This window comes from Chlorocebus sabaeus, chromosome 8 (assembly GCF_047675955.1).
Source record: "Chlorocebus sabaeus isolate Y175 chromosome 8, mChlSab1.0.hap1, whole genome shotgun sequence".
Taxonomy (NCBI): domain Eukaryota; kingdom Metazoa; phylum Chordata; class Mammalia; order Primates; family Cercopithecidae; genus Chlorocebus; species Chlorocebus sabaeus.
The window spans coordinates 101,948,011-101,973,049 of NC_132911.1; the positions used below are offsets into that span (position 1 = coordinate 101,948,011).

General features: G+C 39.3%; 1 protein-coding gene and 1 non-coding gene across 4 annotated transcripts in view; both read right to left on the bottom strand.

The window, feature by feature from the left end:
- Window positions 1-725: 725 nt before the first annotated feature.
- Window positions 726-25,039, bottom strand: part of NIPAL2 (NIPA like domain containing 2) — a 107,503-nt gene continuing 83,189 nt past the window's right edge. Inside the window, exons 7-11 of one of the 3 annotated variants that reach the window (XM_008001181.3) lie at window positions 19,091-19,226; window positions 17,087-17,175; window positions 9,881-9,944; window positions 8,669-8,763; window positions 6,775-6,999 (exon numbers count right to left, since the gene is read on the bottom strand). In XM_008001181.3, the coding sequence (XP_007999372.2) occupies window positions 6,887-6,999; window positions 8,669-8,763; window positions 9,881-9,944; window positions 17,087-17,175; window positions 19,091-19,226 (497 nt within the window). In that variant the 3' untranslated portion in view covers window positions 6,775-6,886. Of the gene's footprint in view, window positions 7,000-8,668; window positions 8,764-9,880; window positions 9,945-14,120; window positions 14,974-17,086; window positions 17,176-19,090; window positions 19,227-25,039 lie in introns of those variants that run through there. The other 2 variants (XM_008001182.3, XM_073018241.1) reach the window with 2 other exon arrangements.
- On the bottom strand, window positions 6,112-6,216 carry LOC119625020 (U6 spliceosomal RNA). The gene has a single exon (XR_005241169.1). It is a non-coding gene; the product is annotated as a U6 spliceosomal RNA (small nuclear RNA).

Here is a 25,039-nt window from a genome sequence, read left to right on the forward strand (position 1 = left end):
TGCTAAAATGCTAGGTTTAATAGCCCAAGGCTGGTCTATATTTTCATGGAAACTGTGTATGTGTGGAATTTTATTTTATTTTTTTTACTTCAAGATGGTCATAATAAGAGCCAGACTGTTGATGAGTCTAACGATTAGAAGCAGCCTCCAAATTCCCCACACAATCAGATTGGGTTCAATTTTGAGATTTTGTTCTAATAGTTCAAAATGTGTGGTGTTTATCTAGCAACCCCACTAAAGGACTCACATTCATTGGTGCCAAACACGTGCATTAGCCTTGCAGCTGCCCAGTGCAAAGACTGCCTCTATAACCAGCCACAGAGTTTAAGTAAAGCAGTCTGGAAGAGTGTTGGGAAGGTTCACGTTAGTAACCGCTATATTTATGTCCATCATGTCACTGTTAAATTGGCAAGCACTAAGGCAGCCTTCAGCATTGCTGAGTGTGTACACTCACCATTCCTGGATGAGCTGCGTGCTTGGAAACAGGAGCACAAAGAGGGTTCTTGGCTTAGGGAACTTGGCTCGACATTTCTATCTATTTGAGTCATGTCCACCATTACACCTGCGTCCTTTGGAGCCAGACTTACACATTACCACCGTTACTCTTTCATAGCACTGGAATTGCACTCATCTATGAAATCTGTCTTTCTCTTTCTTACATTGCCACAGAACAGAATCTCTAGGAGTGTGTGGGGTATTGAGGAGGGGGAGGAATACATTCTGGGTCACCGCTTGAGAAATTTTTTTATTGTATTTGTTTTCAAGTGATTCTGGTAACGAAAGTATTATAGTTACAGGACAAGCAAACATTTAAGCCAAAAAACAATCATATGGTAAAGGCCTCTGCTTTAATCTACTACATGAGAGGTCATTGTTACTTGTTTCCAAAGCTATTATTGACTTGGAATGTGGAATTGGAGAAGCTTTTCATGTAGTTAGTGGTGTTCACAAAAGAACCATTGCCTTCAAAAGAGAGAAACTTGGACACTGAGAATGAACTTATCACTTCCATTTATAACTTATATAAGCAAAAATATCTGAAGGCAAATATCAAGTCATAGTTCCACACTCCCAAAGTATCTCATTTGTCATGAGCCATGAGTGTCACTTTTTAAATTCCTTCCCTGAATGCCCAATCTACAGGGAAGAAGCTGCAGAGCAAGGGCAGAAGAGTCTAGACCAGGTGTTGGCAAACTATAGCTCATAGACTGACCACTTGTTTTGTTTGTTTGTTGTTTTTTTGAGACAGTCTTACTCTGTCACCCAGGCTGGAGTGCAATGGCATGATCTTGGCTCACTGCAACCTCCACCTCTTGGGTTCAAGCGATTCTCCTGCCTCAGCCTCCCGAGTAGCTGGGAGGTCAGGCACTCACCATCACGCCCGGCTAATTTTTGTACTTTTAGTAGAGATGGGGTTTCACTACGTTGACCAGGCTGGTCCCGAACTCCTAAACTTAGATGATCTGCTGGCCTCAGCCTCCCAGAGTGCTGGGATTACAGGCATGAGCCACCATGCCTGGTCTGTAAATAAAATTTTATTGGAACACAGCCATGCTCTTCTGTTTACATCTTGTCTATGGCTGCTTTAGTGCTACAATGGCAGAGTTGGGTAGTTGGGACAGACACCATGTCTGTCTGTTGGGACAGACACCACAAACTCCAAAATATCTACTCTGTGGGTCTTTACTGAAAACTTTGCTGACCCTTGGTCTAGACAAACAGTCAGATGAGCTAACTGTTGGCTAAAGGTCCTCAACTCACAATGCCAAGAGAAAGACTGAGTTGGCTTTAGCTGTTGTCATGTGCTGCGTAATTTAAAAAATCTTACAAGCCAATGCAACTAAAACTCCTATTTACCTTACTTTGGAGCAATAATATGGAAAGTAAAACTAGGTCTGAATATATTTAATATATTACCTGGACTTCTAAAACATTGTTGATTGCTTAAATGTGCATAAGTCAATGTCATTTCTCAAAACGTTTAATAGATGCAACTGTTGGCAGCTGCTAAAGTACTGGTGTCATGCTTGTGCCTGTGTGAAATTCTGCACTGCTGAAAACCTCATGCACTCTAGCTACGAATGTAGGTCTACTTGAAGCAAAACTCTTCAATCTAATTGTTTTCCCAATCTTTGAAACCAATTTTAAGAGTCACCAGAAAACTGTAGTTTAAGGCACCAGATACATTTCTCCGCTGAGCCTTGTAGTACCAATATGCTGGACCAGTTCAGTAAAATATGCCATAAATTATGACTGCTTTATCTGAATGCGTGGGACACTTTCTACAATGGTGGGAATTATTACCAGGAGTTTAGGAGCCAGACATGGGTTCTGTATTTTTCATACATTGGTGATCAATTCAAATCGCTTTCCTTTGCACCCAGCTTTGGTCAGTATGGCCAGGAGTGCAGATTATGACAAAGAACAAAGCTGAAAGACCTGAACCATTAAGGTTACAGTCTCAATACCACCAAGTTAAACAACCTATTTACATGCAAGACCATTGGTGGGAATGATATTGGATAGACATGTCAAAAGTGATCTGAAGGCTTTTATTTTATTTTATTTTATTTATTATACTTTAAGTTCTAGGGTACATGTACACAACATGCAGGTTTGTTACATATGTATACATGTGCCATGTTGGTGTGCTGCACCCATTAACTCATCATTTACATTAGGTATATCTCATAATTCTATCCCTCCCCCCTTCCTCCACCCCACAACAGGCCCTGGTGTGTGATATTCCCCTTCCTGTGTCCAAGTGTTCTCATTGTTCAATTCCCACCTATGAGTGAGAACATGCGGTGTTCGGTTTTTTGTTCTTGTGATAGTTTGCTGAGAATGATGGTTTCTAGCTTCATCCATGTCCCTACAAAGGACATGAGCTCATCCTTTTTTATGGCTGCATAGTAGTCCATGGTGTACATGTACCACATTTTCTTAATCCAGTCTATCATTGATGGACATTTGGGTTGGTTCCAAGTCTTTGCTATTATGAATAGTGCCACAATAAACATACGTGTGCATGTGTCTTTATAGCAGCATGATTTATAATCTTTTGGGTATATATCCAGTAATGGGATGGCTGGGTCAAATGGTATTTCTAGTTCTAGATCCTTGAGGAATAGCTACACTGTCTTCACAATGGTTCAACTAGTTTACAGTCCCAACAACAGTGTAAAACTGTTCCTATTTCTCCACATCCTCTTCAGCACCTGTTGTTTCCTGACTTTTTAATGATCGCCATTCTAACTGGTGTGAGATAGTATCTCATTGTGGTTTTGATTTGCATTTCTCTGATGGCCAGTGATGATGAGCATTTTTTCATGTGTCTGTTGGCTGCATAAATGTCTTCTTTTGAGAAGTGTCTGTTCATATCCTTTGCCCACTTTTTGATGGGGTTGTTTTTTTCTTGTAAATTTGTTTGAGTTCTTTGTAGATTCTGGATATTAGCCCTTCATCAGATGAGTAGACTGCAAAATTTTTCCCATTCTGTAGGTTGCCTGTTCACTCTGATGGTAGTTTCTTTTGCTGTGCAGAAGCTCTTTAGTTTAATTAGATCCCATCTATCAATTTTGGCTTTTGTTGCCATTGCTTTTGGTGTTTTAGACATGAAGTCCTTGCCCATGCCTATGTCCTGAATGGTATTGCCTCGGTTTTCTTCTAGGGTTTTTATGCTTTTAGGTCTAATATTTAAGTCTTTAATCCATCTTGAATTAATAATTTTTGTATATGGTGTAAAGAAGGGATCCAGTTTTGGCTTTCTACATATGGCTAGCCAGTTTTCCCAGCACCATTTATTAAATAGGGAATCCTTTCCCCATTTCTTGTTTCTCTCAGGTTTGTCAAAGATCAGATGGTTGTAGATGTGTGGTATTATTTCGAGGGCTCTGTTCTGTTCCATTGGTCTATATCTCTGTTTTGGTACCAATATCATGCTGTTTTGGTTACTGTAGCCTTGTTGTATAGTTTGAAGTCAGGTAGCATGATGCCTCCAGCTTTGTTCTTTTGGCTTAGGATTGTCTTGGCAATGCTTGCTCTTTTTTGGTTCCATATGAACTTTAAAGTCATTTTTTCCAATCCTGTGAAGAAAGTCAATGGTAGCTTGATGGTGATGGCATTGAATCTATAAATTACCTTGGGCAGTATGGCCATTTTCACGACATTGACTTTTCCTATCCATGAGCATGGAATGCTCTTCCATTTGTTTGTGTCCTCTTTTATTTTGTTGAGCAGTGGTTTATAGTTCTTCTTGAAGAGGCCCTTATAAGTTGGATTCCTAGGTATTTTATTCTCTTTGAAGCAATTGTGAATGGGAGTTCACTCATGATTTGACTCTCTGTTTGTCTGTTATTGGTATATAAGAATGCTTGTGATTTTTGCACGTTGATTTTGTATCCTGAGACTTTGCTGAAGTTGCTTATCAGATTAAGGAGATTTTGGGCTGAGACGATAGGGTTTTCTAGATATACAATCACGTCTTCTGCAAACAGGGACAATTTGACTTCCTCTTTTCCTAATTGAATACCCTTTATTTCTTTCTCCTGCCTGATTGCCCTGGCCAGAACTTCCAACACTATGTTGAATAGGAGTGGTGAGAGAGGGCATCCTGTCTTGTGCCAGTTTTCAAAGGGAATTTTTCCAGTTTTTGCCCATTCAGTATGATATTGGCTGTGGGTTTGTCATAAATAGCTCTTATTATTTTGAGATTTGTCCCATCAATACCTAATTTATTGAGAGTTTTTAGCATGAAGGGCTGTTGAATTTTGTCAAAGGCCTTTTCTGCATCTATTGAGATAATCATGTGGTTTTTGTCTTTGGTTCTGTTTATATGCTGGATTACATTTATTGATTTGTGTATGTTGAACCAGCCTTGCATCCCAGGGATGAAGCCCACTTGATCATGGTGGATAAGCTTTTTGATGTGCTGCTGGATTCGGTTTGCCAGTATTTTATTGATGATTTTTGCATAGATGTTCATCAGGGATATTGGTCTAAAATTCTCTTTTTTTGTTGTGTCTCTGCCAGGCTTTGGTATAAGGATGATGCTGGCCTCATAAAATGAGTTAGGGAGGATTCCCTCTTTTTCTATTGATTGGAATAGTTTCAGAAGGAATGGTACCAGCTCCTCCTTGTACCTCTGTAGAATTCGGCTGTGAATCCGTCTGGTCCTGGACTTTTTTTGGTTGGTAGGTTATTAATTATTGCCTCAATTTCAGAGCCTGTTATTGGTCTATTCAGAGATTCAACTTCTTCCTGGTTTAGTCTTGGGAGGGTGTATGTGTCCAGGAATTTATCCATTTCTTCTAGATTTTCTAGTTTATTTGCATAGAGGGGTTTATAGTATTCTCTGATGGTAGTTTGTATTTCTGTGGGGTCGGTGGTGATATCACCCTTATCATTTTTTATTACATCTATTTGATTCTTCTCTCTTTTCTTCGTTATTAGTCTTGCTAGTGGTCTATCAATTTTGTTGATCTTTTCAAAAAACCAGTTGCTGGATTCATTGATTTTTTGAAGGGTTTTTTGTGTCTCTATCTCCTGATCTGAAGGCTTTGAAATGTCGTGAAGGGTGGGACTTATTGTTTGTGTTGGCTACAATGAAGGCTACCTCTTTCCTTCTCCTTTAAATATTAGGTAGATCATAAATAACAGATATTATTATGGATTCTACATGCAAATGTGTCTTAGTAGATATGTGATGAATTGAAGTGGAAAAGTCTTTTAGGGCACAGGAGGAGTTGGGCTTCCTCTTGAAGCTCAGGTTTGACCACTGGGTTGTCTTCTATGTCTACAGAATCAAATGGCTGAAATACAGTTCTCTAATCACAACTCTCCTTTTATCTCGAAGAATTTACAAAGCTTGAGATAATGACTTTGGGAAGAAATGATGTGTAGTGAAAGTATCACTAAGAATTTAAATGTGATTTTTTAGACTTATATGGAGAATAAGACATATAAACCCACTTGATAAATTATAAGATCTATAAAAAAAAGGCATAGGATATTAAATTTTTCTTCAGTTTCAAGTATAATAGAATCATACAGCTGAAGAAAACATCACCATTCTATATTTTTATTACAAAATAAAGAAACATTGGTCCTACTTTTTGTCTCTAATGCTTCATGAATTTATGTGTCAGCCTTGCGCGGGGGCTGTGCTAATCTTCTCTGCATTGTTCCTATTTTAGTACATGGGCTACCGAAACAAGCAGAGTCCTACTTCTTAAACTTCCTCTTTCTTACATTTAAAAAGCCCACCAGTCAAGGTCTTTTAATTTTGGTATACACCATCACTGAATGCCATTTATAAATTCTAATTTTAAAGAGACCCTTAATTTTCCAAGGAGGACTTTGATAGCATTAGTTTTCAGAAAAGATGACTTGCAATTCTAATTTAGGACTTGAAAGGTAAGATTTTTATAGGGAGGTTTATAAAAGGTGGCTTGAAAAAAATGAGCACTCTCAAACCTTTCTTTTGGGAGTCAGGCTACGGGGCTGAAGTGTCTTTTTAAAGTGAAGCAACTGACACTACCCGTGGGAGAAGCCACCTATGCGACCTATGGCCAAACCGCAAATGTACATTTCTGTGCAACATTCCTGCTAGAGCAGGTGGGCTCTGATTAAGGTGTAGCTGGCTAGATAATCACTAGGGAGAGGTCCAGGGTGTGGGGAACACTTCAAATCACATTCCATGGAAATATTAGACTGTCAGAGCTTAGGAAGCCCCTGATTGTCCATAGGCGCTGAGGTGGGGGAAAGGACTGAAATGAACGCTAGCACATGTCAGCTTATAAAAGAGCTGCGGACACAAATTGAACATGTGCAATTTTTTAAAAAGGTGGTATCGAATAACAGGCCAACAGTCATCCCTCTCAGCATTTTAGACCTCTTTCTTCTCTCCACTTTGGCTGTTCGTTGAGTCACTTCCATCAGGCAAAGTTCCATAGGATAAGCTATTTGAATCTGGTTGTATTTTGTCCAACATTTGTTTCCCTGTGGAGATAATAATCATAGAGAATCTTTTGTGGTCTTACAGAAAAATGAGTCTTAATAATTTCTCCTCAATCTAGGCCACATTTTATCACCTCTCTTTTATACTATGTGGGCACTGTCTAAACAGAAGAGATGAATGTCAAGGAAGGAAAGGCCCTTGGAATGCCATGTCTCTAGCTGTGTGATAGCATGTTGTCTGTGTCAGAGCCACTGTCCCCACCCCACAGGATCGACAGGCTGTGCATGGAAATCAGGTGGGTTTAGTCTGGAGATTCACATGAAGCATTCACTCATCTCCAAGCCTTTCTCCCCAGGGTTGTGTCTTCTTTTCCATGTCGAATGCATATAACAACATAGAAAAATAGCTTTTGATAGTGGCTTCTAAAGCTGCTATGGAGTCTATGCACTGGGCTTTGTGAAATAAAAAATAGAGTTAAAAATAATCAGGCTGGGCGCAGTGGCTCCCACCTATAATCCCAGCACATTGGGAGGCTGAGGCAGGCGAATCACTTGAGGTCAGGAGTTTGAGACCAGCCTGGCCAACATGGTGAAATAGAAAAATTAGCCAGGCATGGTGGTGCACACCTGTAATCCCAGCTACTTGGGAGGCTGAGACACAAGAATCACTTGAACCCTGCAAGGGGAGGTTGCAGTAAGCTGAGATTGTGCCACTGCACTCCAGAACTGGGCGACAGAGCAAGACTCCGTCTCAAAAAAAAAATTAAAAAAATAAATAAATAAATAAATAAATAAAATAAAATCAAACTTTATTTCCCACCAAAGAACCTCTAACCATATAAGGTTTCTCTCACATGCGCCTTTGCCACTGATGCCAATTCTTTCGTTGACTGCTCCCAGCAGATAAGATGGCTCGAATGTCAAAGAGAACACAGAATTCATTGCATGGGGCCATATTTCTCAGTCTTAGGGATGAGGCTTCCCTAGTTTTTGCTTCACAGGCATGAGGCTAACAGAATGGCGGAGAAAGCTGTGAGACTATCTCCACTCCTGCCTGGAAACCTATAGGTCCCCCCAAACCCCTAATAAGGCTGGAGAGTGCTGAGGGCGGGTGGACGGGGGAAGAAGTTACACAGCAGACTGTTTCCTCTGTCCTGGACTTGGCTTTTGTTGTCTACATGACTAGGTGAGTTATTTCTCAGTGAGAGTGAGAACGGGGAAGAGTGTTTGCTCTCTGGGTAGGTGGGGTGAGGAAGGGGGAAGAAGCTACTTGTGTTTTGGTGACTGTCCTGAGCCACAGTGCACAAGCCACCCCAGGCTTTCCCCAAGACATGTTCCTTAGCTGCCTACCCTTTGTCCTTGGATGTTCCTTCAAGGCTCTCAAAGTGGCAGGGGTCTGTTGCTGGTAGTCATTGCTACTCTTTTCTCTACCCTTTTCCAATTTAAGGAAACCCAAAAAGGAAATCCTCCAAATTACCCAAATCAAGGAAACGTGGTCAGTTCTTTTATATCCCCAGTTCTGTGCAAAACTAACATTCAATAAATTATTAGTAACATTTACACTGAAAATATCACCTTTGGTTTCATTATTAAATCCACATTTTTTAAGGGTAAGAATTATGTTTTATATTAACTTACCACCCAAAATAATACCAATAATTATTCATTTATAAGGATCAAATTTTCCACTATAAAGAATATATGATTTTACCAGGAATATTTCCAAAATCAATATAAGACTGTTGCAGATGTTCCTTTTCTCGATTTCTTGTGACCAAAAATACACCAAGGAATGACAGAAAACACCTGTAAGAATAATATTAATAAAGAATACAAGAACACTGAAACAGACTCATGATATTAAATAACTGAGCTCCATATTCTACATGATGACATAAATCCCATTGGTTTTGTTCATCCAGTTTCTGGTAAGTTTCCTAGTAGTTGTCTTAATTAGCACAGCCAATAGTTCTACCCAGAACCAAGACTTGGGCAGATTCCAGTAGATCTCTGCCCCGGGTTTTTACCATCTGGGGGCTAATTCAGGCTCAAAAACCTTTGGGTAGACACCCTGTCTCATTTTCTACCCATGCACGCCCAGATCCATTTGTGGCATGTGACACAAGAGAAAAAATAATTTATTCTTTAATTTTCTAAGAAATCTAGTTGTCCTTGGCCATAAGAGTAGTCATAATTTCCAGACCTCAGAAGTTTGGCCTTGCCCAAATATCTTATGAAATTGAATTTTCAAGATAGATGGCTTCCTACACGGAAAATAGCCTAGGCTTAAGTTTGCATAACAATGGTCATGCTGACTATCAGATCAGAAGCAGCTAAACATTTAATGAAGTGCCTCATGGACTCATGGAAGCTCCTATACACTGGCGATATATTGTCAAAGTTCTGCTTTCTGTTTGCAAGCAATGCTAGCAATGATGCCCACCAAATCTCTAGGGAGAGTTCAAGCCGCACACTCTGGCACAAGGAAGGGACACTACCAACATGATGTTATCATGACTAAAGCAAGGGATCTGTCCATCTTGGTCTTTTATTTTGGGCGACCCTAGAGGATCAGGATTCTCTAATTTAGATCTAATCTAGGGGTTCCCAAGAGTGAAGTAGGTCTGATACAGTACAGAAAGGTCATGGAGTAACTACAAGGGCCAGTGGATGTATCTTGTCTTTGGCCTGGAATTGAAAATCCCCGATGTTTCAGAGCTTCAGAGGAATACCTAGGTCACAAAGCCAAAGACACTGAGCCCCATGTAGGGCCTTAAGTTAAAAAACATGTTTCTTTTAGGAGCTCAGGAAACTGACGTTTCTTATATTATTTTCCAATTTTCTATACCTCTGGTACAATGCCAAAAATCCTATGTAAAAGTAATAGAATTTCACATACTTTACCTCTGAGGCATTTACTCACCCAAAAAGATATATAAATACAGTGAGAAAAGCAGCACCAAGGAATTCCTGATAAAATATGATACCTGTGACACAGGAAAAGAAGATAAAATTGATTTTGAAGTAAGGTTATTTATAATAGCTAAATATTGTTTGTAAACTTATGTTAATATGTTATTTTTTCAAAGTAAATTTAGTCACCCTTAAAATGCACATTCAGCAGTTTAGTTTAAGAAAATTTGCAGGCCACACATTCTGAATTATTCCAAAAAGAACATAGATTTGTAGACCTGATATAATTATCATTATTATAAAATCAACGTAATTGACATATATTTGCAAGCAGAAATTTCTCATCCAGTCCAGGATTGCCCCACTGGAACATACAAGAAAACAACACTCTAGTGACTATTCCCCACCTGCAGTTTTAGGTCAGGAGTCAGCCAGCCTGGCCTGAGAGTCTTGGTGAACTCTGGGGCCTCTGACATGGCAGGTCCACCTCAGGCCAGCTGCTGCCACGCATGCTGTCACTCGTGGCAATGCCAGTGATCTGTTGGTCTGGCCCCACGGCAACTCAAGCACCAAAGCATACTCTAGCAGCTGAAGTGCTACCTTAGCTCCACTTCCCACTGCCAACCCCTGTCTCATCTTCCTCTGGTCTTCCATAGGTAAACAAGGATGCATCATCTACTTTGATGAACGTTGCTTCTATCCCTGTTGGTCTCAATGATGTCTTCTGTAAAGTTCCAAAGCCTTCATAGAGTTTTTGTTAAATAAGATATCTTTAAGTTATATGTCGCCTGGAATTAAATTTTTTTGTGTGTGGTGTTATCCTTGCTAGCCAGCCAGCAAATATTTATCGAACGTCTGCTGTGTGTCAGCCACTGCTCTAGGTCTTGGAGAAACGACAGGACAGAGACCTATCCTCAAGGGGGTTTCTCAATCTTCACCGTATCTTCTTACCTAGGGAATGAACTTCTTACAGGAAGAAGCTATGTCCAGTTCTAATGAATATTTGTTGAATGAATGAAAGTTTCTGAAGCACACTCCAGGTTATTACATATTTCCTTATAATCACTTTAATGTTCTCATGTTATTTTATTTATTTATTTATTTTTGAGACAGAGTCTCGCTCTGTCTCCCAGGCTGGAGTGCAGTGGTGCGATCTCGGCTCACTGCAAGCTCCGCCTCCCAGGTTCACGCCATTCTCCTGCCTCAGCCTCCCAAGTAACTGGGACTACAGGCGCCCGCTACCTCGCCCGGCTAGTTTTTTGTATTTTTTAGTAGAGACGGGGTTTCACAGTGTTAGCCAGGATGGTCTCGATCTCCTGACCTTGTGATCCGCCCGCCTCGGCCTCCCAAAGTGCTGGGATTACAGGCGTGAGCCATCGCGCCCAGTCAGTTTTCATGTTATTTTAAACTGATATACCATAATATTCATTTCTCTAAGGGCATTTCAAGTTGGTTCTACATCTTTTTTCTCTTTTTTTTTTTCATTTTTTTTTCTTTAGTAAAGCAGCAATGTACTTCTTTGTACAGGCGTATCTTGGAGATACGTGGTTTTGGTTCCAGACCACTTCACAATAAAGCTAATCTCTCAATAAAGCAAGTCACACTAAATTTTTGGTTTCTCAGTGTACATAAAAGTTATGTTTATACTATACTATAGTTTATCAAATGTGCAATAGCATTATGTCTAAAAAAAAGTACATACCTTAATTAAAATACTTTATTGCTAAAAATGCTAATGATTATCTGAGCCTGCAGTGAGTCCTAATCTTTTTGCTCGTTGGAGGGACTTGCCTCAATGTTGATGGTTGCTGATTGAGCGGGGCTGTAGTTGCTGAAGGCTGGGGTGGCTGTGGCAACTTCTTAAGATAAGACAATGATGAAGTTTGCCACATCAATTAACTCTTGTGAAAGATTTCTTTGTAGCATGCAATGCTGTTTGATCGCATTTGACTTACAGTAGAAATTCTTTCAAAATCTCTACTTAATCTTCTCGAACACAGCTGCTGCTTCATCAACTAGGTTACTGAAATATTCTAAATCCTTTGTTTTCATTTCAACAATGTTCCTAGCATCTTCACCAAGAGTAGTTTCCACTTCAAGAAACCACTTTCTTTGCTTTTTTATAAAAAGCAACTCCTCATCCATTAAAGTTTGATCATGAAGTTGTAGCAATCCAGTCACATCTTCAGGCTCCACTTCTATTCTAGCTCTTTTCCTATTTCCATCACATCTGCAGTTACTGCCTTCTCTGAAGTCTTGAACCTTTCAAAACCATCCAGGAGAGTTAGAACAGACTTCTTCCAAACTCCTGTCAATGTGCATATTTTAGCCTCCGCCCATGAATCACAAAGGTTCTTAATGACATCAAGAAAATCAGAAAGTTTTCAATTTACTTTGCTAAGATCCATTGGCAGAATTACTATCTATGACAGCTATAGCTTTACGAAATGTATTTCTTAAATAATAAGACTTGAAAGTCAAAATTACTCATTGATCCATGGGCTGCAGAATGAATGTTGTGTTAGCAGGCATGAAAACAACATTCATCTCCTTGTACATCTCCATAAGAGTTCTTGGGTGATCAGGTTCATTGCCAATAAGCAGTAGTATTTTGAAAGGAATCTTTTTCCTGGTCATTAGGTCTCAACAGTGGGTTTAAAATATTCAGTAACCCATGCCATAAACAGATGTATTGTTATCCAGGATTAGTTGCTTCATTTAGAGAGTACAGGCAGAGTAGATTTAGCATAATTCTTAAGGGCCCTAGGCTTTTCAGAATGGTTAATAACTCTCTCTCTCCTTCCCTCTCTCTCTCTCTCTCTCTCACCCAGGCTGGAGTGCAATAGTGTCATCCTGGCTCACCACAACCTCCACCTGCCAGGTTCAAGCAATTCTCCTGCCTCAGCCTCCCGAGTAGCTGGGATTACAGGCATGCACCACCATGCCTGGCTAATCTTGTATTTTTAGTAGAGACAGGGTTTCTCCATGTTGGTCAGGCTGGTCTCGAACTCCTGACCTCAAGTGATCTGCCCGCCTCAGCCTCCCAAAGTGCTGGGATTACAGACATGAGCCACCACCACACCCAGCCCAGAAACTTTTTTCTTTTGCCTTCACAACTTGGCTGTTTGGTGCAGAAGGTCTACCTTTCAGCCTATCTTGGCTTTTGACATGCCTTCCTCACTAAGCTTAACGGTTTCTAGCTTTTGACTTAACGGAAGGATTGTGTGATGTTTCCTTTCACCTGAACAGTTACAGGCCATTGTAGGGTTATTAAATGGCCAGATTTCAATATTGTTGTGTCCCAGGGAATAAGGAGGCCCAAGGGGAAGGAGAGAGATGTGGGAACAGCTGGTCAGTGGCGCATCAGAACACATGCATTTATTGGTAAGTTGGCAGTCTTACACAGGTGCAGTTTGTGGTGTCTCAAAACAATTATGGTAGTACATTAAAGATCACTGATCACAGATCACCATAACAGATATAATAATAACGATTTGAAATAATGCAATAATTACCAAAACATGACACAGAGATATGAAGTGAGCACATGCTGTTGGAAAAACGATTCCAGCAGACTTGTTCGATGCAGGATTGCTACAAACCTTCAAGTTGTAAAAAATTGCAGTATCTGCAGAGCATAATAAAATGAGGTATGCCTCATTTTCCCAAGTATTTTATGAATTTTCATGGGTGTTTTTAGAAGTGGAATTTCTGTTTCCAAAGATTTTCTTGGTCCTCCTAGAAAATCTTTATTTATTTTTAACTTTTATTTTTTTAGAGATGGGGTCCTGCTCCATCACCCAGGCTGGAGAGTAGTGGCGTGATTATAGCTCACTGTAACCTTGGACTTCCAGGTCAAGTGATCCTCCCGCCTCAGCCTCCTGCATAGCTGGGACTATGGGTGTGCACCACCACACCTGGCTATTTTTTTCCCAATTCAAAAACATTGTAGGCTGGGTGCGGTGACTCAAGCCTGTAATCCCAGCACTTTGGGAGGCCGAGACGGGCTGATCACGAGGTCAGGGGATCGAGACCATCCTGGCTAACACGGTGAAACCCCGTCTCTACTAAAAAATACAAAAAACTAGCTGGGTGAGGTGGCGGGCGCCTGTAGTCCCAGCTACTAGGGAGGCTGAGGCAGGAGAATGGTGTAAACCCAGGAGGCGGAGCTTGCAGTGAGCTGAGATCCGGCCACTGCACTCCAGCCTGGGCAACAAAGCGAGACTCTGTCTCAAAAAAAAATAAATAAATAAAAATAAAAAATAAAAACATAAAAACATTGTAGTAAAATATACATAACATAAAATTTACTATCTCTATTTTTTTTCAGTGTATAGTTCAGTAGTGATAAGTAGTTCACACTGTTTTGCAACCAATTTCCAGAACTCTTCCATCTTGCAAAACTGAAATTCTACTCATTTCCTCCTCCCCGTAGCCATCATTCTACTTTTGTTTCTGTAAATCTCACTACTCTAGATATCACATATAAGTGGAATCATACAATATTTTTCTTTTTGTGACTGGCTTATTTCACTTACCATAATGCTCTCAAGGTTCATTTACGTTGTAGCATGTGTTATAATTTCCTTCCTTTTAAAAGCTGAATATATTCCATTGTATATATATACCACGTTTTGTTTATTCATCTGTGGATGGACATCTGGGTTGCTTCTACCTTCTGGCTATTGTGAATAATGCTGCTATGAACATACATATACAAATGTCTTTTCAAGACCTTGCTTTCAATTCTCTTGCCCAGAAGTGAAATTGCTAGATCATATGGTAATTCCATTTTTAATTTTTTGAGGAACTGCCACACTGTTTTCCATAATGGCCGCACCATTTTACATCCCAACCAGCGGTGTACAAAAGTTCCGGTTCATCCACATCCTCACCACCATTTGTTGTTTTCTCTTGATAATAGCAGCCATCCTATTGGGTGTGAGATTATATCTCATTGTGGTTTTGATTTGCATTTCCCTTATGATTAGGTGTTGAACATCTTTTCACGTCTTTTGGCCATTTGTGTATCTTCTTTTCAAAAACATCTATTCAAGTTCTTTTCCCATTTTAAAATCAGGTTATTTGGGTTTTTGTTGTTGACTTGTAGAATCAAAGAATAGAAATATTTTTAAGGCTTCTGATAAAAACTACAAAACTCAGTTCTAGGAGGGTGGCACCATGTTACCCAGCCCATAAGAGTGCCTGTGATACTGTAGCCTTATCAGCACTGGATAATGCAATAAAAAGAACAAACAAAACTTGACTAATTAGTAGGCAAAATATGGTCTCATCTTAATTGTAAGCTATGCTTTCTCATGGAGGCAGAGAGAAGAAGTAGTCAGCAAGCTCCACCACCATTCCACTCACCAGTAACATCAGAGGGACTCTTATGACTCCCAAAAGGTCTCAGCATCCCCCTGACTCATTAATTACTCTGTATGCTGAGTATTAAGACCCAGCCCTGTTGGTCCTCCTAGAAAATCTTTATTTATTTTTAACTTTTATTTTTTTTAGAGATGGGGTCCTGCTCTATCACCCAGGCTTCAGAGCAGTGGTGTGACTATAGCTCACTGTAACCTCGAACTTCTGGGTTCAAGCAATCCTCCTGCCTTAGCCTCCTGAGTAGCTGGGAATACAGGTATGTGCCACCATACCTGGCTGATTTTCCCCCTAAGTTTTTAGAGATAGCATTTTGCTATGTTCCCAGGCTGCAGAAAACCTTCTGATCAGGGCAACTATATTCTTTATGCACATTAACTATCAGGCTTATGTCATTTCTGTGACTCTTTTTGGCCTATTTTCTTTTTCCAACAATTCTAAGACACATCAATATGCAGTCTTTTCTTACTTTGTTAACTAGCTTAAAATACCAAAAAATTAGATGTCATGGGATAGAATCTTTTTCTTTAAATATTAAGTGTCAAGTTTGGGAAACAGAAAATGCATTAATTACTTTAAAGAACTACCCACTGACAGTCACATTGTTTTCCATAAAATAAAAAAAAATGTGTCATTTAGGAAACAGACAATCTTCAATTACTCCCTCAAATACATAAACTTTACATTGAGAAATGAACTCTCAAGACCAAGAAGGTGGTAAATACATCAAATAAGCCAATGAATGAGGGCATACCAGTACCAAATTTAGAAATGGTATACTTGAATCAACTGTTTTTGGTTTGGACTGAGTTTCAAATTTATACTTTTAGTTTTAACGTTATCATGCCTGTCATATTTTTAAAAAATGGTCCATACTAATAAAAGAACTGCAATAGTGAAAAATAGAGGCCAGAATAGCAAAGGCAGTAGTTTCTATTCTTGTCTCTCAGGCTTTCCCTGGAACATTGAATTCAGTTTTGGATTGTGCTCTCTGATCAAGCTGGCAAGGGGCATATAGGGAAGAGTTAGTAGAATTGGGCATGTATGGCCCAGAGATAAGACTCAAGAGGATCTTTCAGTTGCTTTGATGATCAGAAGGGCTGATATAGCTTGGATATCTGTCCCCTCCAAATCACATGTTGAAATACGATCCCCAAATGTTGGAGGTGGGGCCTAGAGGAAGGTGTTTGGGTCCTGGGGGTGGATCCTTCATGAATGGCTTGGTGTCCTCTGTCAGTCCTGAGTTCATATGAGATCTGGTTGTTAAAGAGACTGGGACCTACCCGTCTCCCTTGCCCCATCTCGTGCTATGTGACATGCCTTTTCATCCTTTGCCTTCTACCACAGTAAAAGCTTCCTGAGGTCCTGCAAGAAGCAGATGCTGGCACCATGCTTCTGTACAGCCTGCAGAACCATGAGGCAAATAAACCTCTTTTTAAAATAAATTACCCAGTCTCAGGTATTCCTTTATAGCAACACAAAATGGACTAATACAAGGGCTGGCAAGGGAAAGACTCCAACAAGAACAACAAAGATGAGTGTCTTGAATTTGCAAGGAAACTCATTTCAGCTCCAATATAAGAACACATTTTCTACTTAGAAATCTCCAGAGAATGAGAGTGATCCAAAGCAGAACTGAGCTGAGCCAGGAGGCAGACAGCATTCACAAAAAGTAGAGGAACCTCTCCTGGAGGATTGTCATAGGGGAAATTCAGACACCAGGTGGAGGGAACAGAGATCCTTACAACCTAAAGATTTCGGGATCCTCTCATTTACTCTGGGAGATACTTAATTTATGCTTGGAATCACCTATGTATAGAAAACCAAAACTCACCTGCAATGATGGCACTGATTGTAAAGAAAATATGATTAACTGGCACCACTCTTGTCGTATTGTAGAGTTTTGTGGCTTGATTGAGGAACCTAGAGCAGAAGGCACTTACTGGAGCTTTGGCTTTAAGAGACATTCAGCAATAAGTTAACAATAACTTCAAGAAACGCGTGTTCTTTAGCTATAACTACAAAGGGAAAGGAGGTGCAGTGAAAGGGCATTTCCAATCAGCAGTCATAGCTTATATGCATCTGATGTATGAGATCAGATGTCAGGTTTTATGGTCTGTTTAAACCAACAACAGTAACAATGAAAAGCAATTAATCATATTCCGAGGCCACAGAAGTTTGAGTTGGAAGCGATTCAAGCTGCTGGACCAGTATCACACTGGGCCTGATTCATTAGGATAGACCCTAGAATCTGTTAAATATCATATCTGGGGAATAGTAGAGCTATCCATTGACATGCCACGTGCCAAGAAAGAAGATGGAGAAGTAAAGGAATGTTTAATGTTTCAAAAACAATGCTCAGTGCTCCAGCTGCAGAGCATATGTGGGAGCTCAACTTCTCATTCTGGCCACCAACACAAAAGCAGTTCCCACAACTGTGCTGTGCTGCCCTGCTTGGGACTAGATTGTTTTTTGAAGCAGTGAATTGTACTATCACTGGGGTGCTTTTAAAAAGCATGAATGCTTAGGTCCTACTCTAGAGCAATTGAAAAAAGTACTTTGTGGGTAGAGCCTGTGTGTATCTGTGTGTGTGTATGTGTGTGTATACACACACATATGTAGGTATACATAAATGCATGTATGTTCTTATATGCCTGCAGGTACGTATATGTATAAAAGTCAGGTCATATACATGCATGTACATATATATGTACTAAACCCAGGTCATTTTAATGGGCAACCAGGGCTGAGAACCACAGTTGTTCAGTGTGATGGGTGCAGAGATTGAGACAAGGGTGACAGAATGCAGTTTACCCCCAATTGTGTCTGCCTATCAAATTTACAAAGTATGGTATGAAGATAATGCCACTAATCCCAAAAGATACTGTGGCAGTACCAATTAATTCAGAAGAAGAAAGAGAAAAAAATAGCAAAATGCAAGTATTAGAAACACAGACTTATAAGAAGATGACAAACCAGTGACAAAACATTGGGTTTCTCCAGTAATTCTCCACAGACCTTGTAACAGGGCCTATCTTCAGTCCATAACAATTAGATGGTACTTCTCGCACCTACAGAAGGAACCACTCTTGTACTGATTTTGAGCTCTGATTTCTTGTCTGGGATGGTGCTTTTGCATAGCATTTTGGGGTAAACAGAAAACTTTCAGGTCAACTCAAGAAAGCCCAGCAGGCAAAGGCACAATCCCAGTGTGAGAGATGGAGGGGAAGGGATCAGGGCTGATGGAGGTGGGGGCAGGGAAGAGCAGAAATTAAAAATGTTCCATGTCACCACTATTAGGCCCCAAGAGAAACATAAAACAATCATTCCGCAATCCCATGGATACAAAGGAAATTCTGGCCAAAGATGCAAAATTTTGGGGAAAGGATTTCCCTCCCGGCCAAATGTCTGGTTTCGTCCATCTCTGGGCAATTAGTGAGCATGAGCTAAGAAATGAAGGTGAAGGGTTCATGTGTGTCCTATATTTAGAATGAAAGCCTGGATGTGGACCTGCCCCTTTGATTTATTGCTAATGACAACCTGTGTACCACGGATATTAATTACAAGCAGAAGAGCATCAGGAAAGCATCAAAGTGCACTTAGCTGGATTAAGGCTGCGCTTTAGAACTCACAAGACATGAAGACAACGCTTCGTAAAAACTCATTATTGGATGCAAAGGAGGAAGCAAGGCACATTGACTGAGGACAAGCTACAGGCCCTTCACCCTTAGAAATCAGTTGTATCTCATTTTAATTATCATCTGAAGTCAATAAAGATTAATGCCCAGAGAAGCACAGGAATGTTGAAAGATTAGTGAGTATGCAGAAGCTAACTTACTTGACTTGGAAAACACAAGATGCTATCATGATGATAAACATGATATAGAAAATGGGATAAGTTAGTTGCATTTTATCCATCATAGAAAAAGTGATCATGCCTGAGACGGCCTTTACTGAAATAACAGTCAATGAGGCTGAAAAAGAAAACAAAAAACACAAAGAACATATTTGAGATTGAATTAACAAATAAATATCTTAAGCTTATGTGGTAGAGTAGCAAATACACCAATTATGGTTTAAGAATGAACATGGTTGTGGGAGGTGTAGGAAGGAATGTGACAGTAGTAAGCAGTGGCCTCATTGCTCGAGCCGTGCTGGATTTCAAATTTGCTTAAATCAGCTAAAGTTCTGCTGTGTGACTGTGTGCTTTTTTTTTTTTTAATCTTTGGAGCAAGATGCTTCTTTTCCAGCCCTAACTGTTGAAAGAATGCTGTGGAGGTTATAATTACGAGTAGATGGGAAAGGCAAAAACAATGGAGGGAGGAGATAAGAAAAGTCAGATTGTCCACGTGACATTAATGAGAAAAATAACTATTAAGCTATACTGAAAATTTAAAAACCAAATAGATGAGAAGACTGGAAAGTGAAATGTAACTCACTTCTTGAGTTTACTTAGAGTTGTACTAAGACATTGCTTTTCAGCCTTTTGGCTAAGATCAAGTGAGTTGTACTAAGTCTATATATAAGCCTTTTTGTTAGGAGACACCTAGAAGTTTCACTAAAAATATTTTTGACAATGACAATAATTGGAAAGAGGACCAGAGTTGAGTATTCATTTCTCAGCGTGGACCATCAATTTAAGGTTTACATAAGCAATAACTATGTATTTTCTATGCTAAAGATGAACTCATCCCTTATGAGAACAAACTTTTCATAGGTTCCAAACAGCCATTAAGAAAAAGTAACTTGATAAGGTTATATCACTATGAAAGTAATGGAGCATTTTCTGACAACATCATCTTTCTGTAAGGAAGAAAAGAATGCTTTCTGTCTTATGTCTCTTGAAGTTACTGCTGCAAATAATTCCATAATTTAGCTAAAATTCACTGAAAGTTCAAAAATAATTTTTACATGAAATCAAAAAATTATAAGTCAAAGGCAATGCAAAGGAGAAATACTCCCTTTGTTGCTGTTGAACTACTTGGCCATAATATATCTGAATTTTCCTCCTTTTATTTGAAAAGGTATTTTATATATATATATTTGAAATATATATACATTTAAAACAGCGAGTGGTGGCCAGCCAAGAAGAGTCTTCCATAATATCGTTTTCCAAAAACTGAAAATATACTGTAACTTGAAGGGTACCAGGGCACACTTCCAAATTAGGCATTTTCTTTCAGTTAAAAATCATAATTGGCCGGGCGCGGTGGCTCACGCCTGTAATCCCAGCACTTTGGGAGGCCGAGGCCGACGGATCACCAGGTCAGGAGATCGAGACCCTCCTGGCTAACACGGTGAAATCCCGTCTCTACTAAAAATACAAAAAATTGGCTGGGTATGGTGGCAGGCACCTGTAGTCCCAACTACAGCTAATCTGGAGGGTGAGGCAGGAGAACAGCGTGAACCCGGGAGGCGGAGCTTGCACTGAGCCGAGATCGCGCCACTGCACTCCAGCCTGGGTGACAGAGCAAGGCCAGACTCCGTCTTAAAAAAAAAACAAACCATAATTGACACAGGAGATCAGGTAATAAATTCTAAAAACAAACCCCAGTTCTCAACAAAGAGGCCCTTACAATCAGGTCTCTCTCCATCTTAAGATGTCTTTTGACCTGATTCTTTTACATATTTCCTATTGATTATGCCAATAGTCACATCTTAGCTAACCTAGGCACTTTAAATAGCTATAGAGATCTGTGTGTCACTTGATGGTTTAAGTTTGTAGGTTAGCTCTTGAGGAACCTTGATTCCCTCCTAAACACTGCCTGAAATCAGAGCACAATGTGATTATGATCTTGTGGTCTGAACAGCCAGGTTTCCCAAAGGGACAATTAATGGAGAAGGAGTTGAACGTACGGTTCCATTAGCCTCAGAACCTCAGAATTGCAAAGGACTTTAAAGGTCATCTGATTTAACCACTGTCTGATTTTATATTATACTTAAATAAAGACAAAAACAAAACTAGAATTCTCTGTTATTGATAGCTAAACAAACTATCAATTTCTGTAGCCAATCATTGTATTTTCAAAGCATGCGCAATTGTCAACTGATTAATCACTATTTTAACCTGTAAGTTATTTCTAGGCTGGTGTTGAGTACTTCTAAGTATTTTTGGGGGGTAGTTGATGAGGATAGGTGGAAATACAGAATTGTAATGCAGTGTTCTTCTAACATTATACTTAAAAATAGAAAGTACTTAGGTAAACACAGAAAAAAAGACTAGAAGAAACTACATCAAGATATTGTCAGTGGTTATCTCTAGCACTGGGATAATGAATTAACTTTAAATTCATTAAAAAAAACTACAAAAGTAAACACATTCATTTAAAAATTTTTGGAAAATGTGGAAAAGCCTGGAAAGGAAAATTAAAATCACTTGTAGTTTCAGTACTCACCCCAAATCATTTTTGACATTGGGACATATTGTTATTTTCCTATCTATAAGTATGAATATGTTACAACATGTGAATCATAAGGTATATCCTACTTAGGAGCTTATTTTCCAAGTATATACCACTTAGGAACCTATTTACCTAAAGTAAATAGGTTTTACCTAAAGTATTTTCCATGCCATTAAGTATTCTTCTAAAGCATGGATTTGTATGAATTGTATATCCATACAAAAGCATAAAGAATGCTTTTGTATGAATATATAATTTATTTCGGCAATTTCCTATTTTTGGATATTTAGATTGTTTTTTTTTTTTTTAAGTGTTAAAAGCGTGGCTGTGATGAATATTCTCGAACATAAGTCTTTGTATATCACTCTGCCTATTTCCTTAGGAAAACCACCTAAAGGGGAATTCCTGACTACAGCCACTGTGAGGGCTTGTGAAATATACCAGCAAACTGCCTTCCAGAGAGTACCAGCCACACTCTGTTGTACAGTGCTCAGTTACACAGATTTTCATATTTTTCTTTGTATCTTTCTCTATTTTCTTAATTATCAATAATTACCATATATACTTTCATCATTAGAACAACACCATTTTTTCTAACCTGTGCTGACCTGTTCTTGAAATTTGGCCCTCTCAATTCCCTCTTAGATTTTCATCAATATACCTCCTTCCAAAAATTTTCCTAGGTTGCCATCAACGTTTCCTTATGAGAGCCATAAATATTTTATTTATTAATTTGTCTCTGATAACCAAAGCATTCCATGGATAGAGAAGGACTTCCTGGCCTTCCTAGTTTCCTGACAGTCCCAGAGGCTTTGGAGTACTTTCTTTTTTTTTTTTTTTTTTTTTGAGATGGAGTTTCACTCTTGTGGCCCAGGCTGGAGTGCAATGGTGCGATCTCAGCTCACTGCAACCTCTGCCTCGTGGGTTCAAATGATTCTCCTGCCTCAGACTCCTGAGTAGCTGGGATTACAGGTGCCCACCACCACACCCAGATAAGTTTTGTATTTTTAGTAGAGCTGGGGTTTCACTATATAGGCCAGGCTGGTCTCAAACTCCTGACCTTAGGTGACCCACCTGCCACGGCCTCCCAAAGTGCTGGGATTACAGGTTGAGCCACCGCACCAGGCCTGGAGTCCTTTAAGAATGATCACCACCACTGGCAAAGGGGGCCACTCACCAGAAGTCAGGTTTCTTTCTTCTGACTACCCTCACTTGCTATTTTCTTTTTTTAATTCCAGTCTTTATCAATCACACAAGCAATATTATGTATTTTGCTACCTCTCATGGATACAACATGACTTTGATAATCACTTTTTTAAAGGGTACTAATGCTCATTGTGCAGTATTCAAGATGAGCACACGGTGCAGAGTGAGCATCCTGGTTCTCATTTCTTGTTGTAATGAGAACACTTCTGGTATTTCACCAACAAGTTCTTTATTAGGAGTGCATATGAAACTTGATGAACTATATTAATGAATTTCTTAAAGAATCCCTCTTTCATTCCCATAGTTAATTAAATTCACATGTTTACTTTGTGCTCACTGTGCTCAATTCTACTTAAAGAATGTATACTGTAAATAATAGACATGCTCTATGTCCTCATGTAGCTAACCTGGCCAGGAAGAGGGGCTCATAACAGCATATAAACATATAAGTAGAATATGTAAGTGTAAATTGCTGTAAGTGTTACAAAGAAGAATCAGTTTTATTAAGACCACTTGGGCCAGGTGCGGTGGCTCATGCCTGCAATCCTAGCACTTTGGCAAGGTGAGGCAGGAGAATCACTTGAGCCTAGGAGTTTGAGACCAGCCTGGGCAACATGGGGATACCCTGTCTCTCCAAAACAAAAATAATAAAAAATAAATAAATTAGTCAGGCATGATACCATGCATTTGTAGTCTCAGCTACTCAGGCGGCCGAGGTAGGAGGATCGCTTGAGCCTGGGAGTTTGAAGCTGCAGTGAGCTATGATTGTGCCACTACACTCCAGCCTGGGTGACAGAGCAAGGCTCTGTCTCAAAACAAAACAAAGACCACTTTGTCACTGAGTATGATTTGCTCTGTGTTTATTTGCTAATTTTTTTTTCGATTTTTGTATCAATATTTAGCGGTGATATCAGTTCATAGTGTTTTTTGTTTGTCCCATTTTTTTCCCAGTTTGGGAGGTGAGTCTTATCTGATTATGTTTTTTTAAAAGTAAAAGCTTTCTTCTTATGTCCTCAAATAGTTGCAACAACATCAGAATAATCTATTCCTTAAGGATTTGAAGATATTACCTTTGGAACTCTCTAGGCCTGGTTCTTTTTTAGGATGTAGCTTTTTAACAACTCCTTTATTTCCTCCGTAGTTATTTTCATTAAAAAATAAGCAATTTATTCAAATTATATATATGCATATCTATTGTTTCTATTTTGGGGTATTTGTGGTTTTTCTTTTTTTCTGATGGAGGATCTATTTTACTGTCTTTTTTTTTTTTTTTTTTTGAGACGGAGTCTAGCTCTGTCACCCAGGCTGGAGTGCAGTGGCGTGATTTCGGCTCACTGCAAGCTCTGCCTCCCAGGTTCACGCCATTCTCCTGCCTCAGCCTCCCCATTAGCTGGGACTACAGGCACCTGCCACCACGCCTGGCTAATTTTTTGTATTTTTTAGTAGAGACGGGGTTTCACTGTGTTAGCCAGGATAGGATGGTCTTGATCTCCTGACCTCGTGATCCGCCCGCCTCGGCCTCCCAGGGCGCTGGGATTATAGGCATGAGCCACCACGCCTGGCCTATTTTATTGTCTTTTAAGAACACATTGTTGTGTTTAGTTATAAATCCATTACTTTTCTCTATTCTATTTCATTAATTTTTGCCTTTTTAATTAATTTTAATTAATTATTTCTGCTTTCCTTAGTTTTATTTCAGTATTTTTTCTAATTTCTTGAGTTGAGTGCTTAATTGACTTACATTTAAAGCAATCAATTTCTCTGAGTACAGCATTAGTCAGAAACTCTAGGTTTAATATTAAGTGTTTTAATAATAATTAAAAAATATGCTGCAATTAAATCTTGGTTTCTACTTTGCACAGCTGCAGTTTAAGGGTAGTGTTAACATTTCCAGGTGGTAGGGTTTTACTGGTTTCTATTTTTATTATTATTTTTCTGTTTTTATTTCACTGTGATCTGAGGATGTGGTCTGTACTCTTTCAACTTCCTGGAATTTATCAAGGATTTCTTCATGGCCAATTATATGATCAACTTTTGTAAATGTTACACAGGCACTTGAAAGAAAGTTTATTCTCTGTTTTCAGGCTTTAGAGTTCAATATTACAGGTACCAGTTCATGATTAATTATTCAGATCCTCTGTCTTTATATGGTTTTCTGTCTAATTATCTTCCATGAGCTG